Genomic DNA, 23,523 nt, shown 5'->3' on the forward strand with positions numbered 1-23,523 from the left:
TGGAACACATTCAAGTGGACCAAACTGGAAGTAGTTTTATTTTGAAAGTCCAGAAGAGGTGTGGGAACTCTTTCACTTCCGTGTCACCCGACAGGCGCAGAAGTTGTCAAAGTAAACAGTAGGTGCCCCAAAATTTGTTTCATATATGCAATACTTGCGTGGCTAACTGCTCAATTAAATAAATAAATGACCTGTTATGTATCAATGAAGGCTTGAAGACAGTTCTCTAGTTAGATAGTTTAAATGCTCTGAGAAGCTCACAGCTAACGTTAATGAATGCTACATTGTTTTTTTTAGCTAGCCAACACTGCTAACGCGTTAATCTAAACTTTAGCTGCCTCACTCTGTTTACATCACCGCAACTTGGTAGGCTAACTATTATTTGGGACTCTTGATGTTACAATGTTGCTTTGTTTCACTCAGCTAATTACAAGATGTCTAATAAAGAAGTGAAAGCAGCACTGAAGAGTGCCAGAGAGGCCATCAAAAACAAAGAGTTCAAAGAGGCTCTAAAACACTGCAAGGTAAAGTATCTCAGATTCATACTAACGTTACAGATAAATGAGGTATTTACATGAAGTCTTGGCTGTTAACACGCATTCTGTTCCGAGGGGAGTCTGGGTACTAAATGAGGCAATGTATCTCTCGAACAAAGATGATGTCTGGCTGACTTGGCTCTCTTCGCTGTGGTTTTAGGCTGTTTTGAAACTTGAGAAGAACAATTATAATGCATGGGTATTCATCGGCTTGGCAGCCAGTGAACTCGAGCAACCAGATCAGTCACAGACAGCCTATAAAAAAGCTGTGGAGCTGGAGCCTGAGCAGCTTCTGGCATGGCAGGTAAGGTGGGGAAATGTAGTTGTCAGTAAATGTAAATGTCTTATACCAACTACACTTTGCATGTCTTACACTGAGAGCAATTCATTTTACTGATGTGCATCACTTAGTTAAACCAAGTAATTATCACTGTTGTGTTGTGTGACATTGCATATTATACTACCTCTCTCCCCGGGCCCAGTAATTATGAAGTGTGTGTTTTTATTTTAGGGCTTGGCAAATCTTTATGAAAAGACTGATCAGTGGGATTTCAAAGTTGAGCTACCTAATATCTACCAGAAGCTTGTTGACCTGTATGCAAGGTAATATACTGTATGGAAGAACCCTTTTTGATGGATGTTTCTTAAAACTGCAAAGGAAGTTGTGATAATTTAGCTAATATTTGATCGTTCTCTACTCCTGATTTATTTGCAAGATGCTGTAGTTGTGACTAGTTTAACATATTTGATGCATGACGCTATTCATTCTCATTATGTTCTCCATTAACAGCTCCGACAAAAATAAATGTTATGAGATGATCAGTAAGCTGTCAGAAATCTATCAGTCTGAAAAAGAATATTTAAAGGTATGAAATTAAAGGCACACACGTTTAATGGGAGAAAAAAAAAAAAGACACTGACACTTTTTTGTTCTTTTCACACATTTGGATGTATTTGTATGTTTGCACATAGTTGGCAAAGGTTTGGCTGCAGCTCATTCAGGTGAAGGAGGAAGAGGCTGTGGATAAGAAAGAGCTACTGCAGCTATGGCAACAGATGACGCAACTCCTCTCAGACTGCATTAATGAGGAAGAGCAGGACAACAATGAAACTCAACAGCATGTAAGATATTTCCCCAAATGTGGACTTAAACTCAGCAACATGAAGTGTTTCCTTTTGTGTATAAACACCTAGTCCATCACCTCTAATCTCCTAGCCCTAAAGGGTTAGATCATATGTTTTTCTTAATGCTGATTTTAGTGCACATATCTCAATGCCATCTGCCCTTTGGTAACTATTTTGTTTTGTTTGTGGCTATCAGTTAATCACAGCATTTGAAAAGGCCATGGTTCTCATGGATCCTGTACCAGGAGAGGAACACAAGAAGCTCTCAGCTGACTATGTCAAATGCCTTTCTAAAGTAAGTACACCTTTTCTGATGTCTATGTCACCACAGCAGTGCAGGAGTACAGTGGAATAATCTGCCCACAAATCTGAAACTTGTTTAAAGTGGCCTTAAATATATGGTTACAAAGTACCATGTAGCATTCTCAATTTCAGTTCTAAATGCCTTAACCCTTTATGACCAAGAAAGAAAAAAAACCATGTTGACACAGCCACCGGCTTTATATTTGGATTGTATTGTCTGCACTTGTTGTCTTGTCGTGCTGTTTTATCTTGTGGCGTGATATGTGTTTTACTAGAGGACCACAGTGGAAATCAGCCTTGGGACTTTGTTTTCATCCTCTGTGATTTTTAATGTTGGCCTTCTGTGCAGTGTTATATGTGGTTATTTTTTAAATCATCAAATAAAAAAACTTTAAAAAAAACTAAAACCACAGAAATTCAGGGACAATTAGAAAGTTTTCATGTTCATCAAAAAAGAGCCACCTGATACTTGGCCTTGTGCAGTTATGTCCTTAATCAGCTGCTCATCATGAATCTTTTCTTACTGTAGCTGCCACAAGAGGAGGCCAAAATGAAACAGGCATGTGAGTCCATGCTGACCTTCTACCCCAACCAAAGTTATCCTCTTGAAGTCCTTTGCTCTTACTACCTCAAAACAGGTAACACACTGTTGTCTTGCTCATTTCATCTAAAATCGCAGAATGTAATGATTGATTCACAGATTTCGTATTAAATTCTGCTGAATTTTTCTATGAATTTCATATTGAAGCATTGAGGGGAATCACTGGCTTTTGCTCTCAGTCTCACTCTTAATGCATGCTGTGTTTTCATTTGAAGGTGTTCAGAATGAGGATGCAGTCGGCTATTTCTCCCGGCTCCTGGATCTGGCCCCTAACAGCGGATTAGGTCACTTGGGTCTGGGCACCAAAGCACTGCAAGAAGGAAGGTTTAAAGATGCCACTAAGGACCTTGCACAAGGTAAGTTTGTGCATCAACAAACAATCAATTCTGTTCATGATGTAAAAGGCAGCTGAACATTGATACTAAGGGCGTTTTCACACCGTCGTCCTTTAGTTCGGTTGAATCGAACTAGAGTTGGTTTGCCCCCGCTGGTGCGGTTCGTCTGGGCAGGTGAGAACGTGGCAGTCGAACTCTGGTGCGCACCAAAAGCGGGCCAAACAAGCGTACCGAGACCTGCTTGAAGAGGTGGTCTCGGTACGCTTTCAATCAAGCTCTGGAGCGGTTCGTTTGTGGTGAGAACGTGATCCGTACTCGAACCGCACCAACTATATGTACTCCGCAAGTCTGAGCTAATGTCTCCTGTAGTCAGGTGTGTTTAGCAATCTGCAATGCAGCAGAGCAGCAAACTGTAGCAGCTTGCATTGTTTCTATCACAGAAATAGACTGTAGTCAAGCTTCCCGTCCGGCACTCGTATCTCCATGGTCAAACCAGCTGCTGCTAAAATTGGAGACAGAGGCCGGCAGGCCACTTACGTAGGCTACGGCGAAAGCTCTGCGTGGACCCTAAAACAAGCTTTAGTCCGTCCCACCGAGGAAGTATGGGAGAGACGTGAGGGAATGATACGAGGAGAGAGGAAACGAGGAAATGTGTTTTTAGAGGGACGAGACGTGTCACGTGAATTTGTCAGCTGTATGGTCGGCGTTAGCAACGGCTTTCAGCTGCTCGCATATATCCTCGCTCATAGCTCCTCAGAGATCCCTCCTCGAGTCTTTGGTCCTCGCTCCTCTGGGCAGGAATAAGAGCTTTGAGGAGGACCAGAACAACCTCCAGTTCGAGCGAGGAGACATCAAATGGGAGACTTGGGATTTAGCCATGCACTTCATTAAATCTATGTAATCTAGAATTGTTGTGCTCACTACGTATGATTTGTCTCTTCTGTTTTATTAGGGTTAAAGAAAATGAGCTCCAGCACAGGATGGTGCAGTCTGGCTGAAGCTCAGTTTAAAATGCAGAGATACTCAGACAGTGCGATGTCATGCTCCCAAGGTATGTTTAGTCTGCTGTATATCACCATGTCATCCAGATGTAATCACTGATCTAGCTAGTCCAAAAGAATGTGTCCAATCAGACTTCATCAAGAGTTCATAAAAAAAACAAAAACAACAGTTGTGTATGAAATGTGGATGTTTACCCCCATGTTCAAAGGGGCAGTAATCCTCAGTCCCCGAAGCAGATATATGAACTTCAGCGTGTGTCTGCTTCTATCAGGTCTGACAGTGTGTGTTTCCGGAGACAAGGAGCTGAGGGTCAAACTGCTGAGGATGAAGCTAGAGGCTTTAGTCAGGAGTGGAGGAGAAGCGGCTGCGGACCAGGCTTTGGAGACATTCTCACAGGTGATGTGATTAGAGATGTTCCAATACCATGGGTTCCTTTCCAATAACGTTTCTGAATCCAGAACTTGCATATCGGCCCATACAGAATACTGATCCGATACTAGTGCTTTAAAAAAGGAAATACATTACATTTAGCTGACGCTTTTATCCAAAGCAACTGACAATTGCTATATATGTCAGAGGCCACACGCCTCTGCAGCAACTAGGGTTTAAGTGTCTTGCTCAGGGACACATTGGTTGATGTATCACAGTGGGAATCGAACCCCAGGTTCCCACACCAAAGGCATGTGTCATATCCACTGCCCCATCACAACCCACCACCACTTACATACATAGAACGAATGCCATATTTTATTACCTAGTTTGACTGTCAAGTCATAATGAAAAAAGATCATAAATAAACTACTCTGGTCAAATCCTGCACCCCCAGCATGTCCACTCCGCAACCAACCAACTAACTCCACCAAATCCAGACTGTTTGCTATCCTGGCTCCTAAATGGTGGAATGAGCTCCCCATTGACATCAGGACGGCCGAAAGCCTACACATCTCTTCTGACTCCACCTTGGTTAATTTAGAAAAAGAAAAATCTTACAGTAGCACTTTCATTTGGCTCTTTGTAGTTTTTGCATATTTAAAGCTAATGTACTTGCACTTACTACTTGTTGTCTGGAGGTTGTACCTGCAAGGTTGAAAGCACTTAATTGGAAGTCGCTTTGGATAAAAGCGTCAGCTAAATGACATGTAATGTAATAATACTCTAAAGTAGATTTTTTTTTCGGTGGTGAATTACGTAGCATCGTATCAGTGCATAGATTTGCATATTTGCTGATACTGAGTCGAGCTTTTTAGACAGTATCAGAGGCAGTTTCCGATACTGGTAACGGTATCGGAACAGCTCTGCGATTGACTAATACTCTTGTTTATTCAGCATATTGTATGTATTGTATGTTTGAATTTTCTTTCTTAGATAATTGGGTAGTAAGTCATTCAGCACTTAAACGTGTTTTATTTATTCTGGGTTTAGTATAAAGATATTTTGCTGTTGTAACCTTGGACATACAAGTGTAGCGCTGCGTCACGTCAAAGTAAACATCGTGTCTATGTTTGATGTTGTTGGGTTTTTTTTAGATCCCGGATGCTGAAAAAGACCCAGTTCTAGTAGCCCTGAGAGGACGTGCATACCTTAACAAGGGACAAGTTGATGAAGCACTTAAGGTTGAAAACCTTTTACCTACTGTACTCTTTCTGTGTTTTTTATATTACTATGTCTACATTATTCTCTTATATTGTCCGTATTTAATGCCGGTCTCTAGACTTTATCCTTGCACTATTGGACTTATTTGCACTGCCACCATGACACCCACTCTCATACATCCTCTCATACAGGCAGAATCCCAGGGTCAGTCCCTGCCCTGTCACTGCAAGCCTCTCATGCTTATTCATCCCTTAGTACATTCATGTGGATTTTTCATTTAGTATCCATCCATCCACCCATCCATCCATCCATCCACCACCCATCCATCCAACCACCCATCCATCCATCCACCATCCATCCATCCACCACCCATCCATCCATCCACCCATCCATCCACCACCCATCCATCCATCCACCCATCCATCCATCCACCATCCATCCATCCACCACCCATCCATCCATCCACCCATCCATCCACCCATCCACCCATCCATCCACCCATCCATCCATCCATCAATCATAGTGTTTATAGCAGATGCTAGTTTGCAACACCTAGAAGGGCTGTTATGAAACTTAGAGATAAGAGCAGCAAGAAAAAAAGCCGAGGACAGCAAGATATATAAAAACACATTGAAAACAAAATAATACACACACATTGATAAGCCTATTTAAAAACTAGACAGGTTTGTTGTTCATTTGGGCAATTTACAGAGTCTCATAACAGCTTGAGATGAATTGTTGTCCTCTCTTAATATGGGGAAACGAAGAAAAGGACCTCTTGTATGATAGTCAAGATATATTGATGTAAAAGAAACTATTGTGTCTTCCGTAGGTATCATCAGAGCTGGTGGCCTCTAACCCGAGCCTGGCCCAGGGCTTGGTACTGAGAGGACTGGCACAGTTGGCTCAGGGGCAGCAACAGCTGGCAGAGGAGAGGTAAAAACTGTGTGTTTCTTTTTGTGTGCATGTGAAATTTTAACCTGTGGCAAAAAAGCTTAGCTCTCCTGGGTGAACTTTTCTCTCTTCCTCTTCCTCTGTTTAGTTTCCTAAAGGCGGCTAGCCAGAGCCCAGACTGTGGAGAGTATTATTTCTTGCTGGGAAAACTCTACTGGGACATGGGAGAAGAGACCCGTAAGGACCGGAGCAAAGCCCATACACATTTGCTCAAGGTTAGTACAATTATTGTTGAAATTCTGTCATTATTTTGCAGGTGATCATTATGTGTTCATTTAAAGAACTACTGCAATCTCTAAGTAAATTGATGGTCCAGTCTTTAAAAAATGAGTGTCAAAGGAGCTGAATGGAATCTTTGATTGAAAAGTTTCATGTGTCCATTTCAGGCTGCAAAGTTTGACCCACACCTTGGTTGTGTATTCCGCTACCTCGGACATTATTACCGGGAGGTGGCAAATGATCATGGCCGGGCACGAGGCTGCTATAAGAAGGCCTTTGAGATGGACGACGATGATGCGGAGTCTGGAGCTGCCTCCGTGGATCTCAGTATGGAGCAGGACGACATGGCAAGTGGATTTGTTGGCGAACAGACACACTCCAAAAAGCCAAAACGTTTAGAACTGTCATGCGTGGTGTTTGTTATGGTGTTTCCTTACAGGTGCCTCTCTTTTGTCTTGACCCTCCCCATGCTGCTCTCTGTATCCTGCATTTTTTAATTTTCCTCCCTCCTCTCTTCTTTCCTAAATGCCATAGGACACTGCCTTAGCGATACTCCAGTCAGTGATTGAGAAAGCCACTCCCGGGTCAGCGAAATGGGCCTGGATGAGACGAGGGCTGTACTACCTGAAGGTTGGGGAGCATCAACAAGCTGTAGCTGAGTAAGATCAAGATGTCAAATTTCAGACAGTAAAATGTACTACATTAGGTCTTTATCATACCCTACATTATCATAGGTATTTAAAGTGTATAAACATTGACCATTTAATTCATCTTTATAGTCTGCAGGCGGCTCTGAGAGCAGACCCCGAGGACTGGGTGTGTTGGGAGTGTTTAGGCGAGGCCTACTTGAACCGCCGGAGCTTCACAGCAGCTCTGAAGGCCTTTGGTAAGGCCCATCAGCTTCAACCCTCCTCCATCTACAGTGTCTACCAGGCTGCTGCTATTAAACAGACCCTGGGCAAGTTCAAAGAGGCAGTTGCAGAGTACTTGCAGATCACAGCACAGCAGGACTATGTTCCTGCTCTTAAAGGTAGGTGTTTGTATCCCAAAGCCTTCACTTTATTGTTACGCTTTTTATTGCATACCTCTGAATCATACATCTAGGACTGGGTTTAAAAGAAAATGGATTTTTCCGATTTAAATCGTTTTTGATTTGAATGATCCAATATCGATTCATTCATATCATATGAAACTAGAATACCGAATATAAATAACCCTCCAACGATAGGCTACATTTTGGCGAGGGAAAGGGGTCCCTTGACCTCTCACCGCAACATATCTGAATGAAATGTCACTCAAAACTCACTGACCGTGGAGTCTGTAGAGTTGCACTCTGTTTTGTGTTCATGTTAAATAAAAAGTACATGAATGTAACTGCTTTGGGGTCAGTTTTTCATGTAAACATTGATACTTTTGATATTGCAGCAGGTTAGAGGGAACCCTTGTACAATTGTAGAATCTCTTTCATATCCAAGCTAAATTGGTTTTGCAACTGAAATAAACCAAATGGACATCTAATCGGAAATGTTATCGAATCGGGACCTCGTGAATCGAATTGATTCGTGAAATCAGTGGCGATACCCAGCCCTACATACTGTATATCTGAACCTGGGCATTTAATCAGATTGGTATGATCTGTTGTTCAGGTCTTGGGGAGTGCCAGCTGTCTCTGGCAAAAGGTTTGATGGAAGACTGCCGAGATGGGGGAGCCATTGACCTCATTCAGCAAGCCATACAGAACCTCTTCCGGTAACGACTAGCCATTAGTTACATTTGTAAACCTTAAAATGAAAGAAGGCTTTGTCTGTGATTCATTCATTCAATTGGTCGTTTAACATTTCTGTGCTCTTCAGTATGTACGTTTTTTTTTGGCCTCTTTATTTAAATGACAAGGCATTTTGCATTTGCCAATTTAAAGGTGCCGTAGGTCGGATTGTGAAGATCCAGGACTTAGCTCAAAAATGTGAACATCAACAACTTCTCAGTCCCTCCCCCCATTTCCGCTAAAGCCCAAAACAGTCTCCTAAGCCCCTCCCCCCACAACCGAGAATGAATGCGTGTACATGAGCAGTGATTGACACGCAGTTAGACACTCCCCCTCTTTTGGAATTTGCAATTCAATATGCAAAGCGGCAATTCAATCCTCAGTCCAGTTTAAATTATTTTGACTAAAATTCACTATACTACTATTCTTACTTCAGAGCTGTGGTGCTGCGTCCAGACCTGTCCTGTTTGTGGAAGCTGTTGGGAGACGCTTGCACCGCAGTCAGCACCGTGTCGTCAAACAGAGCCCAGGTTCTAGTGCCCGCCCTGCTGGCTGGTTTGGACAGCAACACCCAGAGCCACGCACTGAACCAGGCCCAGACACTCAAAGTTGGTGAGAGGTAAGACCACAGACAAAAGGCATAGATGTTTTCCAAGCTGCCCATGCCATTGCTACTCTGTCAAATCATACATTTCTAATGTTTTTTTGTTTGTTGCTATTAGATATCCTGTCTGTCCCTGTTGGCCTAGCACAGATTCTGAACACTGAACATTAAGCCCATGTTTTTGTCTGCAGGTGTTATGTCCGTGCTTTGAAGCTGATGTCTGAGGTTCCCAGCCTTTGGTATGACCTAGGACTCAACTATTACCGCCAGTCCAGCGTACCCAGACCTGATGAGGGAGGCCAGAACTCCCAATCTCTGCTCCTAGAGAAGGCCCAGCAGGTAATTCACATAATCCTGCAGCTTTGTATTGTTCCCTCTCAAAGGGGGTCTTTTAAGAGTTTTTTTTATCTTGTCTTTTCAGTGTTTAAAAAAGGCCATTATGATGGACAGTGGGACCCATAGCTACTGGAATGCCCTGGGAGTGATTTCTATGAGCAAAGGTAATAATATGCTACCTCATTCTTGGGAATAATTGTGGTCTACCCCATCTTATGGACATATTGATATTGGATGCATTAGAAAAAAAAGAAAAAAATCTTCAGTATGAAATAAATAGGCAGACAGAATTATTTATGTAGATACAACTTTTTCTCTCTGATGAATACAATTAGTTTTTATTGTTTTTTTGTCACAGGAACTGCTACAATTCTATCTTGTCACGTTCTTTCTTTTTGTTACATCAGGTCTTGAGAACTTCGCTCTGGCGCAGCATTGCTTCATCAAGTCCATACAAGTTGAGCCAAATGTATGTACTGCATGTTGGTTCAGGTGATGAACAGTATTCTCAGAAACTATTCTGATGTTCTTCTGTAACTTTTCTAATATTTCGGTACAGAATGTTGTTGCTTGGACCAACCTTGGTACCCTTTATTTGAAAAAGGACAATATAGAGGTGTGTGTGATCAGTTTTCTTATATATACATATATTTTTGTTGTTGTTGTGTTGTCATAGTTGGCATTTGACATTTTCTTTTGTTAAAGTCTGGTCTTATTTTCTTAGCTTGCCCACGAGGCCTTCAAGATTGCCCAGTCGCTGGAGCCGCTTTATGTCAACTGCTGGATCGGACAGGTACAAAGACATCGTAAGATAATGTTTAACGGTCACTTTAATTGACTGTGTTGAGGAAATGGACACTTGGAAATAATTGTGTCCAATGGTTAAGGCTTCTTTATTGCATAAACATATGTTTCCTGTACTGTATATGCACACATGTGAGACACAACATCGGGCAAAATCGAATGGTCAAACTAACAGGGAAAAGGATAATTAGGTGTACATGGGATGGTACAAGTGATTGGTAATGGTAAGGAATATGAAAGATATGTACGCTGGATGAGAGGCCTCATGATGTGTTTATGTTCACAGATGTAAAAATGAGAACAGAAAAGAAGCCATTTCTTGTATTTATTTAGCAATCGGTTATATATAAATTTAATATAGCAATGCAATGGTTTAAAGTCTGGTGATAGGTATGAAATACGATGTTGAAATTGACTGTAATTTGATTCTGTTGGTTAGTACATAGTGGAAATATAGAGTCAATTGTTTGATTGGAGTGAGAACAGTGTGGTAGTGTTCATGAAGCTGGTTTCACAAAGCGTCCGGCTGTCCTCCGGCAGTGGGAGCTGCAGGGGCCTGCGACGAAAAAGTCGAGATGGATTCAACTTTTCGAGAAACGCAGCCTGACGTCACGCTGCGATGGCCAATCATGTAACCAGTCGGACCTGTCAGTCCGTTTTAAGGGCGGCGGGAGAGTTCCTGCAACAAGCTCCAGCACAAAGCACTGTGACTCGTCTCTTCTCTCTCTTTCTCCGTGAAATGAAGCTGCCTTCAAGTGCGGTCGGAAATGGAAAAACTAATTGTGAAATATAAAGTCTACTTGTGCTACATTGGGAGGTTAAATACCACAGCAGGACGTCACACAAGTGACGTTTAAGCGACACTCCCACTGCCGCACAACCCTGCGGGAAAACGCCGGAGCCACCAGATGCTATGTGAATGCAGCCTAATGGATTTCTGTCCTTGCCCTATTTATCTGTCTAAACGATAGTTTTGTCCATTTGTCCCCCTACCAGGCGCTGATAGCAGAGAGAGTGGGAAGCTATGACACCATGGATCTTTTCAGGCACACCACTGAACTCAGCACACATGTGCGTGACCTCCCAAAACCCCCTGGGGTTTGCTTTTGTATTGCCCACTCATTAGCTTGTAATATTTGTATCAACTTTGTCACTAAGCTGCATTTTCAGCTATAAACCTTTTGCTACTACTTGCAAGTAATTAGGAATGATACCACAATGAAACAATGTGTATTCCGTTCCTTTTTTTTCTGCTTTTTCACTTGTCATCTACATCTCTCTGATGCTCTTTTACGATCTTTCCCTGGCAGATGGAGGGAGTGAAAGGTTATGCCTTCTGGGTATGTTCCACCCTGCTTGATAAGAGCAACAGAGACTCGGAACTATATCGCTACAACATAGTCCAGATGAACGCCATCTCTGCTGCTCAGGTGGCACTCAGCAAGTACACAGGTACTATCAGCATCTATTTGTGTGTTGATGTGCATGCAAGATTTACAAATCCCATTGTGTGACATGAAGTTTCCTTTGCCTCCCTCCCAGAGAGGATCCAGTCTGACCCTGATGCCTTCATTATGCTTGGCTACATGAATGAGCATCTGCAGCTGAAGAGGCAGGCCTTACAGGCTTACAAAAGGTGTTTGTCTGAATAAAACGGAGCCCTAAAGTAGGGCTGCACAATTATTCACAATTTTGATCTAAATCCCAATACGGACTAGTGCAATATCTCACACACGTTAGTACACATTTGTATACAAATCACCTTCTAAATCTTAACTCTCTTTCCTCAGAGCTGTTGAACTGCTTCAGTCCATGTCCTCGACAGAACAACTGGCTTTTGCTCTGTGCAGCTATGGCCGTGCTTTGTGGTAACAACCAGCCATCTCATTGCCGTGTCCTGTAACAATCTTTGCTAATACTTCGAAAAAAGACCTCAAACTCCATTCTTTGTATGTCCCACTGTGTCTTTTACAGCACCTCGGGCCAGTCGGAGGAGGCGGTGCGTGTTTATAATTCCACTCCACTGCAGGAGGTCAGTGATCTGACTGGGCTGGCTCTGGCCTACTGCAGGGCCGGACTCATCCCAGAGAGCATCAACGGTGAGGACTGGGAGACACACTGAAATCTGAGCTTTTATTACCAGATATTATCAGAGGTTGTATTTGTGTGTGCTTGCCACAGCGACTCTCTGTGATGAGCAAAGGCAGCTGGACTTGTTAGAATGTCTTGAAGACGTTTTGCCTCTCATCCAAAAGGCTTCTTCAGTTCTAAATGACTAGTGGGGAGTCCCAGATGTTTAACCTCTGGTGGGTTGTGTCACCTGCCTGAAGAAGCCTTTTGGATGAGAGGCGTCTTCAAGAACTTCTAGCAAGCCCAGTTGCCTTTTCTTTTCACAGAGAACTACCATGGCCTGGATGACTGAGGAGTGACTGTGACTAAATAGTTTTGTGTCTACTGTAGCCTATGAACGTGCCTTGGCTGTGGCTTCCATTGAGAAGGAAAAGGCTTACATCTTGACCGCTGTGGCGCTGCTTCAGCACCGACAGGGTAACCTAGACTCAGCCAAGACTCTGCTGTTTAAATGGTGAGTCCACTGTGTTGTCTGGACCAGACCAGTGGTTTTGTAATAATAATAAGTATACTAATACTTACTACTAATACTTACTTCCAAGCTTAAAAGTATTTATTTGTCTGCTTTCTGTCGCCGCAGCTCGATGTTAAAGGAGCCAATCGCAGAGTCCCTGCTGTGTTTATGTGCCCTGGGATTGGTCCACAGTGATGCTACACTAGCTGCTGCTGCCCTGACGGAGCTTTTGAAACAGGGTTCAGCCTCAGGGAAAGTTACAGAGCAGCGGTGTCTGCTCACCTGCGCCTTGCTCGCCCTGCAGGGCAACTACAGCGCGGTGCAAAGAGAGGCTTCCAGAGCTGTACACAGGTAACTGCTTGTTTAAATTGTTTAGAGTAGCCTACGGATGCGATGTGCCCTACAATTACTTAATTTGACTTTTAAAAAGACCAATTATACATCGCTGTCATCTAACTGTAGTTTCGACACTGAATGGCAGATTTGCTGAGCCTATTGCACCCTGGTTGTGGAGGATTGCACAAAAGATGGGAGATAGTACGACACGTGTGTTTGATTGCATGTGTCACTGGATTTACTATCGTTAGTTTTGGGTCAGTTTTAGATAGAAATGTCTCCACTTTCATAAAGCATATCCAGATTTGTCTGCTTACAGTGTATTCTATCAAAATCTAAAAGACAGCTGACACAGGGTGAACTCGCTACAAATAAGTATGCAGTGTCTTTGTTTGAGTGATCAGGGAAAGGTCAAATTAGTTGATGAGATTGTCATCACATACAGTGTCATACACATACTAATTTCTAGCTTATTTATATGGGAAAAGCCTATACATAAGCAAAATTCTTTTTTTTATAGCAATCCTGGAAACCCATCTCTGTGGGCCCTGTTGTCCAGGCTGATACCACAATACTACCCCAGAAAGGCAAATGTAAGGCTGCATACACACACAAACATTACACACATCCCAAGCACATACCCAGGAAATCTATTATAGTCGCTCACATTGAACTGAGCAGCCTCACCCACTGCATCCACTACGTTGCTGTAGTGCTGCTGGACAGTTAGAGAGGAAGGGTTCATGGTTTGGTCTGCTGTGTATATTACAGGGCGGAGCGATGGCTGGCCATGTTGCCTGTCTCTCCAGTATGACCCAAGGAAAGGTAAAAGAGTGACTGTATATTTGTGTTGAAATGGCTTTCTGTGTGTCTTTCTCTGTTCTGTTCTCTCGCTCTTGTTTTTTTTACACTTCATTTATCCTCACTGCCATTATAGATTAAACGCAATGCTAAATTATGTTATTTTGAAATATATTGTGTCTAATCTTTTTCACACTGTAGAAATGTCAGTATCCAAAATATTGTTTTAGGGTATAATACTGTCAATACTGGCCTTGGTGTATGCCACAGTGTTTGCACATGAAACCGAGCTGATATAACGCGTGTCCTGCAGAGGGCGCTGCTGTACAGTGGAGTGAACCAGCTGGCTAGTGGGAGACACTCTGAAGAGAACAGATACAGAAATGCCCTGAAGACTATGCAGAGAGCTGTGCTGCTCTGTCCTGGTAGATACACACACACACACACACACACACACACACACACGAAAGCCTTAATCTACCTCACAAAAAACCACACACTTATAATTGGACACTGAAAAAAGTAGATGTCTTGGAAGACAAATCAGTTTTGAAGAAGCGAGGAAAAAGTCAGTATTAGGAAATACATTAGTGCAAATTCTCTTATTTAGATTAATTCTAGTGAAATAATGTGTGTGGTACACCACTGTGAGAACCTTCTTCTAGACAATGGGGTCTCTGATATGTCGAGTAAATTCAAGGTTTTACAGCTTTGTGACACAGAGAAGCTGTGTTTATATTTATCCTTATTCAATAAATGTAAAGCCACCTCACACCTACTGTGAAACGTCCGAGTGATCTCCACTCTTCTCTCTTCTTACTTTCAGATGATCCAGCAACCTGGGCGGGATTGATGGCTGCCTGTCACACAGAAAACGCTTCCTGTTATCTTTCAGGTTCTGCTCCTTGCAGACGGGGACTGGAGCAAACCCTCATGTCAGTGGTTTCTGAGAAAGGTGTGTGCGTGTGCATTTTTTTTATGGTGTTTAGCATTGTATGTGTGTTTGAGTGTATAACGGACACCTTTCTGTATCACAGTGCATAATGTGGAAGAGATAGAGCGCCCTCTAGCCCAGACTCTAGAAGGCTGGGTACTACAACAGGCAGTCACTGGCCTCACGCTGGGGGGACAGCTGGAGCAGGCAGAAGCTCTCTGCACACAGGTGGGATAGAAACACACACTTTCACGCACAAACTCAATATTGTTTTCTGATTTACTTCACTGTAGAAATAGTAAGACTTGTTTCAGACAGAAATGAACATAGATGGAGTAGTCTATATTAGGGCTGCACAATTTTATCGAAATCGCAATATGAGCTAGTGCGATATCCAAATCGCAGGGGGGGCGCAATATTTGTTAAAGGCAAAATATGTGTCAAACCGTTCTAAAATAAAGTATTGTGGTGCTGCAGAGACATCCCCGGCCTACAAATCCTATCCTACAGACTAAAGAAAGAAAATCTTTGTTTGGTACAGACCCTCGCAAAAAATCACACTTCAATCATTTATTTTATTTATTCAATGAAAATGAGAATAATGACCATTCCCTCAAATATCGTGAATCATATCGCAATCGCAATATCAGTTAAAATAATCACAATTAAATATTTTCCTAATATCGTGCAGCCCCAGTCTATATCCTTGGCGTTCCACTTCCGGGATTGCTCTGTTTTGCTCTCTTTTCTCCGGTGCTTGGCACCGCCCAAGACGATTGTGATTGGTTTGAAGAAATGCCAACAAACCCGAGCACGTTTTCCTCCCGTCCCCAAATGCTATGTGTGGAGTAGCCAGACCCTCCTCCAGCGCGCTTTGGAGGAGGGTCTGGCAAAGCGAGATTGTAGCTGGAGTAATAGAAGTTACGTGTGGGGCCTCATCTGGCCATTGCTGTGCTCGTCATGCTCTGCCTGCTTCGTCCCAGGTGCTGAATGTTTCTCCCAAACACCCAGCAGTGATGCTGTCACTGAGACAGGTGCAGTGTCAGCGCCTCCTTTTGGCCGGTGGTGGTACTGCCCTCCCAGACTCTGTACTGGAGCAACTACACAACACAGTGATGATGAACCCCACCAACCTTGGGGCGTGGCATGTAAGTGAACACTCATTTCAATACCATACCAGTTTTTGTATTGCCGGGACTTTATGACAAGCTATTACTTTAATTTCAAGCTCCAGTTGTTTACAGGGCTGGGTTAAAATAATCGATTCTCCAATCAGTGGTGTCATGTCGATTTAGAAAGCGATCTTTTAATATATGCCTTTTCAATGACCGTCATGTTTGTCCCGTTAAGTTGGGTAGCTCACCGGGTAGAGCGCACACCCTTATACAGAGGCTCAGTCCTCGACGCAGCAGCCGCGGGTTCAGTTCCGACCTGCGTACCTTTGCTGCATATCATTCCCCCTCTCCCCCCCCCCTTCATGACTAAGCTGTCCTGTCACAAATAAAGGCCTAAAATGCCAACAAAAAAAAAAAAAAATCTTTAGAAAAGTACTTTAACAAACTTTTTGGGGGTCAATTCTTGATGTAAACATTAACCCGGTGCATTATCAACATTATTTGAGGGTTGCTGAAATTTCCCTAGCCTAATTGATATCGAATCGGTAATGTAATCAACCTTGTGAATAGGAATCGAATCGATTGGCGATACCCAGCCCTAGTTGTTGAGGTAAATCAGTGCAATATTTTAAACAGCGCTATTGTTCGCACAGACATATTCTACCAAACGCTACTATGTAGCGAGGCTTGAACATATTGATGGTGTCAGTCTTGGGTGGTCACTTGTTTAAGTGTTGAGGTCCGTGAAATGATACGTTTTTGTCTCCTCCTAAACAGCCATTTAGTCTTGCTTCCACTGAGACTCTGGCCTAATTAACACCATTTCTGTGTCTTGTTTGAGACCCCATATTGCTGCACTTCACATCACATTACTGCTGCCAGCAGAGGTCTTTTTTAAAGTGCTCATATTATGCTTTTTGGCTTTTTCCCTTACCTTTTATTGTGTTATATATCTTTTTTGTGCACATTATAGATTTACAAAGTGAAAAAGCCCAAAGTCCAGCCCAAAGGGACTTACCATCTCCAACAGAAAACACTGTTCACAAACTGCTCCAAACAGCTCTATTGTAGTCCAGCCTTTATTTCAGAGACAAACGTGGTCACTTTGGAACACACGTTATAATGCTCGACTAGCTGCTAGTGTGACACGCCCTCATACTCTGCTTCTGACTGGCTAGTAGTCCTTACCTAGCTACTGTCAGGACATGCCCTCATATTCTGCTTCTGACTGGCTAGTAGTCCTTACCTAGGTACTGTCAGGGCACGCCCTCATACTCTGCTTCTGACTGGCTAGTAGTCCTTACCTAGCTACTGTCAGGACACGCCCTCATACTCTGCTTCTGACTGGCTAGTAGTCCTTACCTAGGTACTGCACATGTGCGACTCCCAATAAAGATGGAACAGAAGTGAGATGTCTCACTCTGTAGCTAAAACAGAGAGCTCAACACACAGGGTGAAAAGAGGAGCTGCAGCAATGTGCAGTACAACAAAAATATGGTGTTTTTTTAATATTAAACCACATAAACCTATTCTGGTACAACCTCTAAATACAATTATGAACCTGAAAATTTGCATAATATGAGCACTTTAAAGCCGTGGACATATTGGCAGACCGTAGCCGTGGTTAATGACCAGAAAGTAGAAATGTGGGAGTCAAAATGTGCGACAGTATCACAATTACTCACGGTCCTTTCTGAATCAACATGCAGTACACAATTTTATGTAATGATAGCAAATGAATTGTCCATGCTATTTGTGGATGAAATAATTTCTTCAGCTTCTGAGTTTATTGTTGCTGCAAGAAATAAATTAGAGATTTGGCTTCATTCTTATTATAAGAACATTGCATTGAGAAGTCATTGTGTCATATTATTTCTTCAACTTTAAGCAAGAGGCAGAGGATTATTTTTCAGTGAGAAAATCATAAATATTTACCTCCTTCCTTCCTTCCTTCCTTCCTTCCTTCCTTCCTTCGGTCTCTTCTTCTTATCTTTATCGTTCATTGCCTCTAACAATCTCCTCTATGCCCCTCTTCCCTCTGTAAATCTCACGTTCTCATCTCTACTCCCATTCATCCCTTCCAATCACTCTCCTTCTCTCAGTGGCTGGCGGAGGTGTATCGTAGCCAGGGCCTGCTGGTCCAGGCAGTCCTGGCTTACAGGCAGAGTCTGCAGCTAGCCTCACAGCTTGGCCTGCACAGCAGCCAGGTAGCCAGCCTGCTGCGGCTAGCCCTGCTAGCCCTAGAACCCTGTCTGGTGAGTTCCTGCCTAGATCTATATCCAAAATATTCCTATTTTTAGGGCGATACAGCTATACAGCTAAGTACAGCTATTGCAGCACAACTATTTGATATATTTTTCCTGCAATATTGTGGCCATGAAAAAAAAAAATTAACAATTGTAACAGCATTGCAAAATAGAGGCTATAATTCCAGCAAATTATCGGATCAGCAGCCAAGGCCAAGTGGAAAAACAAACAAGACAAGAAGCTGCCTTTTGTGATTTCTCTGGGGTTTTTAGTTCCCTGCTCACAGGACAGCAAATTCCAGTTGCAGTAGGCAGCACATTGTTAGCAACAATACTTGTTTATTAGATTAATAATACTTGATTTTGTGTATGCTTCTCATTGCTTGTTTTATTCTTAACCTTGTGTGATCTGACCTCTCAGGCGGGGGTCCCAAGAAAGGACTGGACGGACATGATACTAGAAGCCACCACTGAAGTCTTGAAGCTGGGTTCGTCCCCTATGGCCCTCCTTTTCCAGGCCCTGCTCCAGTATGTGACCAAGATGGCTGCTAGGTCAGTGCTTCTCACTGTGTTCTGTTTCCACTGCAGCAGTTAGTATGCACACGTGCACGTTGCAGGTGCGTGGGTAGTGAAATATATAATCTAAAATGATGAGATGAATCTTAAGATGCCTGAAAGTTCAGGTTTATACATCCATCTGTCTTTTCAAGCTGTTGGTACTTTTGAAACTGCGGAGCAATTTACAAAGCAAAGTTTACCTCCCCCGACATAATAGCCTTCTGTCACTACCTCACAGGCCTGCCAGGACACATAATTAGAAAGCTACCTTCATCAGAGAGCTGAGGAGAAGGAATAAGCCAATCTTGAACTGGCTTAATTCCTTGAGAGATGCTGCAGGAACTCCCCTGTGGCGAGCATAATCACAAAATCATTTCATCACATCATTCACTATTCAAAACAATGACAACGCTTAGAGTTTCAGACAGGGTTTCAAGTCAGAGGAAGTACATGTGTGCCCTAGCTAATTTCTGCTAGACAACAAATCAGATCAGCAGCCATCCAGTTCCAAATTAGCATTTACATCAACACAGACTACAAATTCCACTCCTAAATGTAGGCCTGAGTGTATGAGACATCCAGGCAATGAAATTGTACTGTTGGTTCAGCTCATGTCATGTATTTGCCCATTTCCGTGTGTCTCTTTTGTAGGGAAACAAGGCGTTTGTTGGAGAGACTGGTGTACTCTCAAGACTTCCCAGTGACAGTGGTGCAGGTTGCCAGCTGGTACCTCCTCAGACACTTGCATGCCAAAAACGACCAGGAGCTAATGAATGTGAGCACACACACACTGGCACAGATTGAATCATTCTTAACGGAAATATATTAATTTGAAATGCCTATACAACGTACGTATATCGGTTGTTTACTTTCACCACAACTTTGATAGTGAACATAATTTCTCTTTTTTTCCTTTTGTTTTTTGTAGGTCCTTTTGCAGCATGCCAAAATGAATGGAGACCAAAGACTGCTGGAGTTTCATTCACTGCTTGCCTCTTCTTCAACCTGAATTTTGCAAGTCTACAAATGCATCACTATGAAATCATGCAGCTTAGTGTTTTTATTTTTTTTTATTTTACTCTCAGCTTTTCTGCGTCTCTTCACTAAACAAGAAAATATCAAACTGGACATTATGGGTCTGATATAATATTCATTGGCTTGACATGATTCTTTGGTTGTACATTATCCAGTGTTCATGAAATCAAATCAGTACAGCAAATCAAAATCACAAGCGTTTTCAAAATGGACTTAAAGTAACAAATGTTCACATTCAGGCTGAAATAAAGGAGTCTTGCTTAATACAAAAAAGATTGTCTCGTCTTGATTTGCAGCATAACACATGCGGATCTGTCGATATAACGAGAATAGAGTATAAAATAGGTCGTTATGGTGAACTTCAATGCCTCATTTCCATCAACAATTCATACAAAAGGACTTTGCAGATATCATAAAAGTTATCCCCAATACATGCGCAGCAGTAACTATTCTAACATGTTGCACCAATTACAGTTGTATACTTGTAGAAAGGAAAAAAGTAACGCAGAGGAAGGAAAAGTAGAAACTTTGAGTCCTGTTTCAAAAGTATGATTACACCCAGAGCTGTAACTGAAAGTGGAGTGTCTGTCTGTGTAATATTAACATCATCTGTCTGTCAAACATCCTCATGTAATACTGTATCGACAGAGAATCTGACGGGTAACATATTTCAGCACATAACTTAAATCACAGCTAAGTTACTAACATCTGTGACCCTAATCCAAATAGGTTACAATAGGATGCCATTTTTCGTCTGTAGCTAACAGAGTTAACGTTAACCCATCAAGTGACTTAGACTATATGCTAATAGTAATTCAAATAGCGTAACAAAAGGCTCAGTAACTATATGTTAAAGCTATAGTGCGTAGTTTCTGTCTCCCCCATGAGGAATTCGAAGTAATGACAACAACACTGTCAGCGCGTCCACATGATACAAGCCTACGTGGTCGCGCACTCGCCCCCACCCCTCCTCCACGCAGTTGCTAGTAGCCAAGGAGGACACGGAGGATTAAAAAAACATGATGGACTCTTCAGAAGACTCTTCATTATCTTCACTCGAGTTTCTGCGCGGGAAAGTCACCGGACGCCACAATCTTCTGAACATAGCCATACTGAGAAACACAGAGAGAGTTGTGTGGAGCTGATAGTCTTAATTAGCTTTGTAGCAACTCATTTGGCAACGGCTTGAATGTAACGGACGTTCATTAATATCAAAAAGTTAACGCACTAAAGCTTTAATACCATAAGATAACTATCACCTGAATGGACGAGTAAGCCTATCAGTTCCATTTGCAGGAAACCAACCAAATTATTAAGCTAATTTACATTTTAACTTGAATATAGAATGTAGTTGGATACTTCCAACTTCATTTTAATGATGTCAGTATTGAGGGGTTAGGGTTAAATACGTTTATACTACTTTCTATTCCTTTTCGCGCATGTAAATGAATGAAATTCGCTAATAAAATGTATTGTTTCCGATTGTTCTCGAATTAAATAAATACAAAAACGTACGTAGACTTTTTTTTTTTAGTAAAGAAGCCTATTGTTCTTCGGCGCTGATCCAGAATGAAAGTCGGCTGAATTTAGCGGACTGTTTTTTTTTTGACTTGGTGCGGAGATGTGTTAATATTTTGAGTTTTTATTTTAATTTTTTTTTAATTCGTTTAAAATCTGCGGACATTTTCAGGAAGTAGCCTGCCCCTCACTCACAGCAGTGCACACAGTGCAATTCGGGGGCGGTGCTCAACGTTGGCGGAGTCGAACTATCAGCCATGTAAACGAAAATCACCTGTGTAAGTAGGCTACATGTTTCTTATGATATGTATTGATAATTTGTCTATGACTCACATTCTCTGTGCTGATTGAGATTTTTCTAGTCTGAATTAGGGAAGATATATTTTGATTCGGTGTTTAATGAGATGTTTTGCTTTGAAACTATTTCTACAGATTGATGTAGAACATATTTATTCAAGGTGAAATATGAACTCTACGCAGTCTTTTCCGGCCCACTATGTGGCAGTGTGGCACTGCTGGTCATGTGAAAATATATATATATATGTATATATATATATATATATGTATGTATATATATATATATATGTATATATATATATATGTATATATATATATGTGTATATATATATATATATGTGTATATGTATATGTATATATATGTATATATATATATGTGTATATATATATATATATGTGTATATGTATATGTGTATATGTATATATATATATATATATATATATATGTATATGTATATATATATGTATATATATATATATGTATATATATATATATATATGTATATATATATGTATATATATATATAAGGAAGTCATTTTCATTCCATGAGCATTACAACGTTACATAATGTTGACATAACATAAATAAACTTAAGATGAAAGGTAGTTAAATACACAGTAAGAAAAGATGAAAGTAAAAAATAAAACAATAAAAATATACTATAAATACCACACAAAAAATGTAATTAAAAGGTAGGCTATATAATCACATTTCCTTGAAATAATATTGTAGTACATCAGCTGTATAAATACTTTTCTTATTATTAATAATTTTGATAGACTCAAAATAATTCAGAATTTCAATTCTGAAGTGATTAAAAGCTGGCCGAGATATTGAAAGTTCAGCTTTTGTGAAATGTGAAATGTTTCTTGTAGAATTACTAGGTTTCTTTCTACATCTGTTAAAGTTTGTTTCTTATCTGAACACTAACTCGAGGTGTCACTGTGCGTGGAGCGTGACATGGTCGTGTCCTGGGTCTGACGTGGAGATGGACTCCGGAGGAAGAGAGAGTTGTGACCTTTGGTTGCTGATCTCGCAGCCAACCTGTTAAATATTTATCTTGGATGGCAGAGCTGAGACTCCGTGGACTCGCAGGAATCCTGCAGACTAATACCTCAGGAGGGGGAAGTACGGGAGTGGGAGCCGACAGATAAACCTCTCAGGGGCTTAACAGAGGTTTACACTTACTCAGTAGTTACAGAAACACAGCTCATCTGCTGATGACACTGTATACTTAAAAAGGAAAAGCAGTAGCACGACTTCTTTGACTTTGCTGCAAGGCTTACCCTCTTACTGGGTGGGTTGTTGGGTCTGGTGCTGGAACAGAACATGGAAACACTTACACTGAGACTTCTCTGAGGCCTGCATGTGTGTGTGTGAGTGTGTGTGTGTGTGTGTGTGTGTTTGTGTTTGTGTTTGTGTGTGTTTGTGTGTGGGCCTTTGCAAAATGTGTGTACTTAGACATACTTTTTCCTGAGTGTAAATACGATGTTGCAAAGTGACAGGTGAGCAATAATAGAGCCACCTGGATCCTGGAAAGCACTCAGGCTGTCTTTTGTGCCTGATCTGAATCATCTAAAGACCCAGAGCAGTGTATAGACCAATGCTATTACAACATATGTGTCACTCAGGCCTATTTATTGAGATGGCTATGGAAATCGCCTCCTCTTCCCCTTGCACGTTGAACACTGGAGGGCGGTGCCACTGCGCCTTTGCCTGTATGGGAATCTCTATTATTTCCAGCTGTGGATGGAAACTATTACTGAGTGCCTTCTCCCTGATGAGCTTTAAAGTGCATGCGAACACACACACACACACACACACACACACACACATACGCACGCCTACATACACTCAGTCAAACATTCAGACCCACGCTGAATCATTCACCAAAGATAAAAGACACCCTGTTGGCCGGAGA

General features: G+C 41.8%; 1 protein-coding gene across 1 annotated transcript; it reads left to right on the forward strand.

Moving 5' to 3' along the window:
* The first annotated feature begins 42 nt into the window (after positions 1-42).
* Positions 43-20,069, forward strand: skic3 (SKI3 subunit of superkiller complex). Its single transcript, XM_078251554.1, has 41 exons — positions 43-118; positions 424-524; positions 697-840; positions 1,048-1,139; positions 1,327-1,402; positions 1,509-1,658; positions 1,858-1,956; positions 2,494-2,602; positions 2,781-2,921; positions 3,853-3,951; positions 4,174-4,298; positions 5,429-5,515; positions 6,328-6,431; positions 6,538-6,664; positions 6,836-7,015; positions 7,203-7,327; positions 7,448-7,698; positions 8,315-8,417; positions 8,870-9,052; positions 9,229-9,376; positions 9,459-9,537; positions 9,781-9,842; positions 9,933-9,989; positions 10,098-10,166; positions 11,174-11,248; positions 11,488-11,629; positions 11,720-11,813; positions 11,968-12,045; positions 12,152-12,276; positions 12,638-12,761; positions 12,888-13,112; positions 13,618-13,690; positions 13,869-13,922; positions 14,212-14,323; positions 14,725-14,853; positions 14,936-15,060; positions 15,816-15,980; positions 18,050-18,202; positions 18,615-18,745; positions 19,403-19,526; positions 19,680-20,069. The coding sequence occupies exons 2-41, from the start codon at positions 435-437 to the stop codon at positions 19,758-19,760; spliced, it is 4,710 nt and encodes a 1,569-aa protein (XP_078107680.1). The 5' UTR covers positions 43-118; positions 424-434; the 3' UTR covers positions 19,761-20,069.
* Positions 20,070-23,523: the final 3,454 nt, after the last annotated feature.

This window comes from Sander vitreus, chromosome 5, assembly GCF_031162955.1.
Source record: "Sander vitreus isolate 19-12246 chromosome 5, sanVit1, whole genome shotgun sequence".
Taxonomy (NCBI): Eukaryota; Metazoa; Chordata; class Actinopteri; order Perciformes; family Percidae; genus Sander; species Sander vitreus.

Bases quoted from the DNA above. Each gene is read 5' to 3' on its own strand.
- skic3 (XM_078251554.1), top strand. From the start codon at position 435: ATGTCTAATAAAGAAGTGAAAGCAGCACTGAAGAGTGCCAGAGAGGCC. The intron at 2,603-2,780 runs GTAACACACTGT...TTTCATTTGAAG, and splicing joins CTCTTACTACCTCAAAACAG to GTGTTCAGAATGAGGATGCA. The intron at 6,432-6,537 runs GTAAAAACTGTG...TCCTCTGTTTAG, and splicing joins CAACAGCTGGCAGAGGAGAG to TTTCCTAAAGGCGGCTAGCC.